This window comes from Cynoglossus semilaevis, chromosome 11 (assembly GCF_000523025.1).
Source record: "Cynoglossus semilaevis isolate Cse_v1.0 chromosome 11, Cse_v1.0, whole genome shotgun sequence".
Lineage (NCBI taxonomy): Eukaryota > Metazoa > Chordata > Actinopteri > Pleuronectiformes > Cynoglossidae > Cynoglossus > Cynoglossus semilaevis.
Window position 1 is genome coordinate 12,333,085 of NC_024317.1, and position 8,352 is coordinate 12,341,436.

The 8,352-nt window shown below is 44.0% G+C and overlaps 1 protein-coding gene across 1 annotated transcript in view; it reads left to right on the top strand.

The window, feature by feature from the left end:
* The window catches only part of LOC103386381 (mitogen-activated protein kinase kinase kinase 12-like), a 16,591-nt gene that overhangs the window by 625 nt on the left and 7,614 nt on the right, over nucleotides 1-8,352 (top strand). Inside the window, exons 2-6 of the mRNA XM_008320612.3 lie at nucleotides 1,682-2,198; nucleotides 4,871-5,054; nucleotides 5,144-5,335; nucleotides 5,863-6,021; nucleotides 8,171-8,329. Coding sequence (XP_008318834.1) covers nucleotides 1,706-2,198; nucleotides 4,871-5,054; nucleotides 5,144-5,335; nucleotides 5,863-6,021; nucleotides 8,171-8,329 — 1,187 coding nt within the window. The 5' untranslated portion in view covers nucleotides 1,682-1,705. The remainder of the gene's footprint in view (nucleotides 1-1,681; nucleotides 2,199-4,870; nucleotides 5,055-5,143; nucleotides 5,336-5,862; nucleotides 6,022-8,170; nucleotides 8,330-8,352) is intronic.

The window sequence follows — 8,352 nt, forward strand, 5'->3', positions numbered from 1 at the left end:
CCCCGCCCGCCTCCCGCAGCATCCACCGGGCACCGAGCTCCGCAGCTGGTGCCTCCACTACATCAAACATACCCAGCAGAGAGCAGGGCCAGATCAGTGGTGTGTGTATGATGTGTCCCCGTGGTTTATTGGGACGTTTTCCCCTCACTCACCGACTGGTTGTTGTATTTTTTTTTTTTTTTTTTTTTTTTTTTTTGTTGGGGGGTGGGGCTTGTTTTATGTGTCGGGGCTATCAGTATCACTGCTCTGTACTACACCGGGTATGCCTTACGTTAAAGAGACTCATCTATCACATGCTTCCTCTCTAATCAGGAGGAAGGTCAATATAATAGCCAGTAATGGCCTACAGATGCATTTAGGAGCAGTGATTGGATTTAGATTGACCTTCAAAATGAGGAAGAAATAATACTTAATAATAAGTACTGGGAAATGACATTATGCATGACGACGATGAGCTAGTATTTTATGGTTGTTGGGGTTTTTTTTTTTTTTTTTTAAAAAACGTGTACTTTGTATTTTTTTTGTTGAAGAGGTGTAGCGTAAAGATTCGTGCGGCGATAGTAAGACAGTAATGTCTTCCTGTCGCTGTCGTCCTTGGAGAGATGATGAGCCTTAAACAGGCTTACAGTAGTCTCCCAGTGCCATTCAACCATCATCTGATCTCATCCATTTTAATGCACCGCTGATTTATAGTGGGAGAATGTAAATCACTGACTGTACCACACTCAGCAGCGGTGCATATATAACACAGAGGCTAAATGAATCCTGCAAAATACATGGAGTATCTATATTTTTCTTTTCTTATCACACGTTGATGATGTTTTTCGTCCCTGTCATCTCTGTCCTTTTTAATTGCACCCTGAGCCAAGCCAAGGTTGTTGTAAACTCCAGCTTAGATTTACGACCCGGACAACAATCTGACCCTTTTTTTTTTTTTTTTTTTTTGTCCTTTTATCCTCCGCCTGCATCATATTTCACCATATCTTCATTGATTTCATATCCGATATAACATACGATCATTATCCCGGTCATACGGTGCTGCACATGTTCAATAATAACCACTGTATGTATCACTGCCTTCATTGGATTACAACCAAATATTAACCTGGAACTGGATTTCCAAAAGAGAATTTGTTTGAGGGCACTTTATTTTTTGATTTTTTTTATGTATCCCAAAAAAATGGAATTCACAAAAAAAATTCTCCACACACTATCAAAGTAGATTTTCTTCCTTGTTATTCCCCTCAACTTACGATTCTTATTGTTTATTGTGTCCACATCGACTAATAAATGAATGCAAGTAGAGAAAATATCCCTGAATACTGTGAGACGTAAACAAATGAACTGATTGATTTTCCATTTATCACGACATGGACTGCAATTGTTAACGCACTGTTCACCTGCTGTTTATGTTTAAGTAGACCCTTGAGGTAAAGTAACCATAGCTTTTATTGTTACACCAAATTATTTGAGGTACTATTTTGAAAAATGTTATGATATTTTACTGTCTTTTTCCCCAATAAATACAGTCATTGGGGACTGTATAATATTTTATGTCTAATTCAGTTTGAATTAAATAGGAGAAAAGTCATACATTCCTTGATTGTCCAAATTCAGTATTTGTTTAAATCTTTTACTGTGGTTGATGTTTTTTTTTTTGTCTATTTGGTCTCTTCTCTAGTTGTTCAGATGACTGCAGTCCCTCATGGCGCTCATTCATGAACCTCGTGCCCCCTCTCCTTCCCTCTCCGGCTTTAACAGCCCACTCTCTGATCCTCCGTCTTTTCGGCGTCTCGATGTAGAAACTCCCTGCACGCCGGAAATGGACTTGACCCCGACCCAGTGTGTCCTTCGCAATGTTTTGTCTATAGAAACCGGGGGCGACGTCGAGCCCCGGACCGCAGGAGGAGACGGCCAGACCCCCAGGCACAACCAGACGCCGGGCGACGAACAACAGGAGCACTTCGCCAACAGCGTCCTGAAGCTCCACGAACACGATGGGACTCCCGGACGGACAGAGGGCGAGGGACAGGAGCCGGACGGCGGCACGGTCAGAGGTCAGGTGTGCGACGCCAGGTTGCAGTGCCAGTCTCCGGGAGGAGGCGGGGGCTTCCTGGAGGGGCTGTTTGGATGTCTGCGGCCCGTCTGGACTATGATCGGCAAAGCCTACTCCACGGAGCACAAGCACGACCTGGACGGTGAGTGATGTCGCCGAGGTCATGCCGATGACGACGGCGTCGACCGCCATCACACCTGTGATCAGAAATCGCTTCTAGATTATCGTCGATAAAAACGACCACTTTAGCTTTGAGGTGCTAATGAAATCATCGTACGCTGCAGTAGTTGAATTACAAAAAGCACTCGGTGCAAAGAATGAACCTCACAGAGGCGCATACATCGTAAACATACATTTGCTTTGACATAAAGGAGCTGCAGCCAGTGACTGAGAGTGAGAGAGAGAGAGAGACTCCATCAAAGCTGCACAGGGATGTGCCCACCCCCACCCCCGTTGAAAACTAGCTCCCCGTGACGCTGTGTTGTTTATGTCTGCAGCCAATACAATGGTGCAGATCTCCCCCGGGACCCCGCTGCCAAATCTGCTTCATGAATTATGCATGGCCACGCTCTGACCCTGTGCCTCTCATCTCTATTAACGCAAACCTGACACACGGACACACACACACACACACGCACACGCGCAGATCCAGCCCAAGATGAAGACACACACAATTAAAAGGAGGAAAATGAGAAAATTAACATACAAAGCCACGAGAGAAAAAAAAAACAAAACCACATTTCCAGTTCTACGTCCGTCTTCACAGTCGGTCTTTACAGTCCACCCATGTTTTGTCACCCGTTTGACTTCTGGTCATCGTCCCTCCACTCCCACCCTCTACCTCTCATTGTCTCCTTTCCTCCCCTCTTTTCAAGCTGGGCTGTTATCACCCATCTGCACTTTACTGCTGCCCCCCCTCTCCCCCCCCTCCCACCCCCTGGTGCGGCCTCACAGGAAGTCTCCGAATCTGACAGCAAAATCTGACGGATATCATGGCTAGATGAAGACAGTGTCAGCTGACTCGCGCCGTACCGTGAACTATCAACGACAACAAACACCTCAAAACAATGTCTCCACTCTGTTGATCCTGGCAGATGTTCTATTTTTTTTTTTTTTTTTTTTTTTTTTTTTTTGTGACAACAAACACAACTGGAATTGCGGGATTATCGGACGCCGTCGTTACCGTACGCTGTTTGAGGCCGGATCCTCAATTATCGGCGATCATAAATCATTGATAGCATTCTTATTAATAAGACGAATGCGTCTCAATCTCCCTTCGCCTTGTTAACGGCGGCGGCAGCAGCAGGCTGTAAATTTCCTCTGTATTAACAGGCTGTCTTTGGCCACATGGACACTGGCAGCCTGTTGGGAATTTCCCTCCTATCTCTTCACTTTACACACACACACAGACAGAGAGAGAGAGAGAGAGAGAGAGAGACAGACATACACCTACTCTGTCGACTCCCCTTCACCTCGCCGTTCACCACACACCCTAATGGGGCACTTAAAGCCCTCCATGATTCAAACCCCTCCTGTAGCCAGAACCTTGTTTTGCGTCAGCCCCACAATAGCACTAAGTAGGATTTAGAGGCTGAGAGAGAATTACTACAGCAGATTAAAGCTGTGGAACTGTCTGCCTGTCCAAACTGAATACTAGGAGCAGGTGAAGTTCTAATTCGAGAGCTAAAACTGACGGAAACGACGCCGTGGTTTCACGATGCATTTTTTTTTTGCCGCAAGTAGAGTATGCGGTAATTCATGTTCATTGTTTACAAATATAAATGTAAACCAAAATCCTTAATAACATTATCACATCACACTTCGGCGCTAAAGCGTCCTCGAGCGCACTTCAGCGCTCACACCCACGCCGGTCTGTGGAGCCGTACACCTCCAAAGAAGTTGTGATTATACTACTACATTTTCTAAAGTACGATGGCAGCTGTGAGAATCTGCTAAAGTACTGCGGTGTTCACATATGGGCAATGAAGCCACGCTGTTGTAAAACACATCTGTTCGATAATTTCGCTAGTAGCTAGCGGTCGACACTGGTGGAAGAATTTGAACCAATGTCAAAAGTCAAGCAGATCACCACCGTCTTAAATATTGTTGTAGTACTCCACATAAATACCGAAAATAGTTGTGGTTCAAATGTTTCTTTAAAGCACGCGTGTCAAACCCAAATTCACAGAGGGCCAAAATTAAAAACTGAAACGTCGTCGCGGGCTAAACTTAATATTTGTTGGAAAAATTGAGGGCAATTGTTCATTTTTGTTTTCCCTTCTCTCCAGATCTGTGACGTCGCGGGCTGAACTTAATATTTTTTGGAAAAATTGAAGGCAATTTTGCATGTTTTCTCTTCTCTCCAGATCTGTAATGTAGAATTTTTTTCATATGGAAACAAACTTTAGTTTTGCGTAAACTTTTGCGTAAAGTTTGTTTTTAATAGAAATCTTTTTTTACACAGGGCAACAACAAAAAAAAACCCAAAAATGTATGTGCTATAGCATAGCGCACACATCGCTAATACATGCTACATACTACATACTACTATATACTACAGATTCGGGCCAACTCTAGTACACATTTGATACAATCTTACGGGCCACATATCATTACACCACGGACCAGATTTGGCCCCCGGGCCTGAACGGGCCACATATCATTACACCGCGGACCAGATTTGGCCCCCGGGCCTGAGTTTGACTTAAATGCTTTAAAGAACCGTTAGTTTTCCAGTTTTTTCTGTATCAGCGTTGCAGAAAAAATTCTACAGAGGCTTTGCTTACGTCTTTCCCCTTTGATTTCAATCTACAGAGGCCTGGGAGGTGCCGTTCGAGGAGATTTCGGACCTGCAGTGGGTGGGCAGCGGCGCTCAGGGCGCCGTCTTCCTGGGTAAACTGCACGGACAGGAAGTGGCGGTTAAGAAAGTGCGAAACATCAAAGAGACGGACATCAAGCACTTGCGCAAGCTGAAGCATCCCAACATCATCACCTTCAAGTTAGTCCGAGCCAATGTGTGCGATATATGTCCACCACCAAGCGGTTCCGCTTTTGTTGACAACTGTCTTCTAATCCTCGTGTTCTCAGGGGTATTTGCACCCAGGCGCCGTGTTACTGCATCATCATGGAGTACTGCGCCCAGGGGCAGTTGTACGAGGTCCTGAGAGCAGGCAGGAAGATCACGCCCTCCCTTCTTATGGACTGGGCCATGGGCATCGCCGGGGGCATGAACTATCTTCACCTTCACAAGATCATCCACAGAGACCTCAAGTCACCAAAGTGAGTGGAATGGTCACTGCGAGACGACTGTCTCACCTGCTCCTGATCAGGACGTAACCTTCACTGGGGTGACGGGTGTGATTCAGAATCCGTGTCGGACTCAGGTTCATGAGACGTTTCTGAGAATAAAAAGTATTTCTGACAAATAATGGGATTGTGGGAGAAGACTTTGTCCTCACCCCTTGGGACAGAGACACAAGGGAGAAGAGAAGTGGAACGGTCAAAAATGTCAAAAACCCCATTTTTTAAATACCTATGTTCTGGGTTCCGTTTTCATGAATATACTGACGTTAACACATGAATTTGAGCCGTGATCGACTGAATTTTTTCTTTAAAATTAAAATATATTTATTTACTAACGTTAACACATGAATTTAAGCCGTGATCGACTGAATTTTTTCTGCAATTTTTCTTTAAAATTAAAATATATTTATGTGCCACGAATTAGCAAATTACCTGCTGTCATTTAGAGGTTTTTTTTATCTTACTTCTAAACGCAAACCTATTCTTTCCTTTTTCAATTCCAGCATGTTGATCACCTACGACGATTCCGTGAAGATCTCTGATTTCGGGACGTCCAAAGAGCTCAGTGACAAGAGCACCAAGATGTCGTTCGCGGGTACGGTGGCCTGGATGGCTCCTGAGGTCATTCGCAACGAGCCCGTTTCAGAGAAGGTGGACATTTGGTAGGTGTCGCCCTCTACGTTTACGTCCTGCTTTCATTTTGCGTAGCCGAACTCTCACTGTCGGCCTGGTTCGTCACTCGATCTATGAAGAATCTCATTGGTTACTGTCTGCTGCAGTATGGAGCGACGGCTCCGGTTTCCAGAAAATCCATTCAGTGTTACATGAAATATCTCGTTACATGACATTCTGTACAGTCTCTGCCATATCTGATGGGCTGCCCCTGCGTAAGGCCCTGATCTCCCACAATGCACTCTCCTTCCTCCCTCGCTCCCATTCCACATCCCTCCATCACATCACAACTCTCTCTCTCTCTCTCTTCCTCCTCCCTGTCTCTCTTTCTATCTCTCTCACTCACTCTTAGCCCTGAAAGGAACGCTGGCTAATTTAATAATTGATTCGCCAGATGCTGCAGTGCTCAGGAGAGGCAGATACGAGCGTCCAAGCCTGAGGACGCTTTGGTCGGCGGCCAACAGTGCATTAGCAGAGAAGTGAAAATAGAATTAAAAAGCTTTTGAAGTAAAACGACAGCAACGCAAAGCTGGGCCTGGGTGTGTTCTGTAGGGGTTGGTGTGAAGCCATGTGAGTCATACGGGTGGACAGTGTACGCCAGGCGTATACGCGGACCACAATTGTCCTGAAATTGAACAAGGGGGGGGGCCGGGTCGGGAGCAGATAGATGGAGGGTTTGTGTGAATTAAGATAAATGACATGTAAAAGTCATGCTAAAATGCTAAAATGCTTTAGCATTTTCTACACCATCTATTGGCGAAATGTGTGTATTGCATGGAAATTCAGAAGTATAATGATAATATAAATAAATTACATAATTTGGAAACTTTTCGCGGGCCAGATTAAAAAGTTAAACGGACCGCATCTGGCCCCCGGGCCTTAGGTTGCTCATGCCTGGTATGCACTTGAAGAGAAGAAAAGAATGTTGGAAAGCATTTTAATTTACAGACGATACATCCAGAAGTGTGTTTCTTTGGGAAAAACAATTTCTAGAATGTTCATAAAATATGAACCAACAAGCTAGTTGTGGAACTAGACTTCTGTGTAGAAGACCATTGTCTGTTTTGTCCTCTTTGTGAGACGGACTTTTGTAATATGAAATGGAGCTGCAGGCAGGCCAGTCAAGTCAAGCACATGCACTGACATCCTACACATTTAATACTTTTCGGCCAATCATATCTAATCTTGTACACTCTCTCTCTGTGTTAATATGCAGAACATGACAGGAACCTGACTACGCAAGTACAAAAAAAACCCCACAAAAACCTAACGCTCATCAGTGCTAGCAAAGACAATAATAAAAAATAAATAAAAATAAGATTAGATTAGAGGGACTTGAATGTCTTGGAGTAGGCTGTCAAACTTGTTTTGGTTCTGGGGCCACATACAGCCCAATTAGATGTCAAGTGGGCCGGACCAGTACAGATATAACACAATTACCTCTAAATAACAATAAGTCCTCATTCCCCTCCTTTGTTTTCCTGCAAATAATTAAAATATATTCGAAAATATTCACATTTCATTAAATATAAAATGAAGTTTTTGTGAATTTTTTTTCACTTTCAAAATTCAAGATTACACCCCCTAGTGGGTTGGTTTTGGACCACGGGCTGTATGTCCAGTGTCTAAATGTTTATGTAATGTCTATTATTATTTGTAACACGATAAACAAGGTGATTGGAAGTTACCCTATAAATACACCTGCGAAAACAACACACCCACTCGTATGATGCTCTGGACACCTTGGATACTGTACAGGGTCGCCATAGCAACGCAGAGTTAGCACCAACCGACTTTCCCTGGTTACTCTCCCGGTGGACCTGCTGCGCTGCTGTTCTCCTACAGAGTACAATACATGTACAATGTACAATACAATACAATACAATACAATACAATACAAAGTTGTTGTGTTTTTTTTTTTTTCTTATTAGACCTTCCTCTTCTAATGGCTCTTTTTACATGTCACCACAGCAAAGTATCCATAAATCACAGCTTCATCTCTTCCCAGAACCAACATCATAAAAGTGTCTACAAGATATAAATATCACTTGAATCAAAAAAATATATATATATATAAAAAATGTGTCATTTCTTCCATTCACATTATCAGTGTGTAACTTAGTGTGTATTTTTCTTCAGGTCCTTCGGTGTTGTGATGTGGGAGATGCTGACGGGGGAAGTACCCTACAAAGATGTGGACTCCTCTGCCATCATCTGGGGAGTGGGCAACAACAGTCTACAACTGCCCGTACCTGAAGGCTGTCCAGACAGCTTCAAGCTCCTCCTGAGACAGTGCTGGTAAGATTACAGCTTCGGGGGGG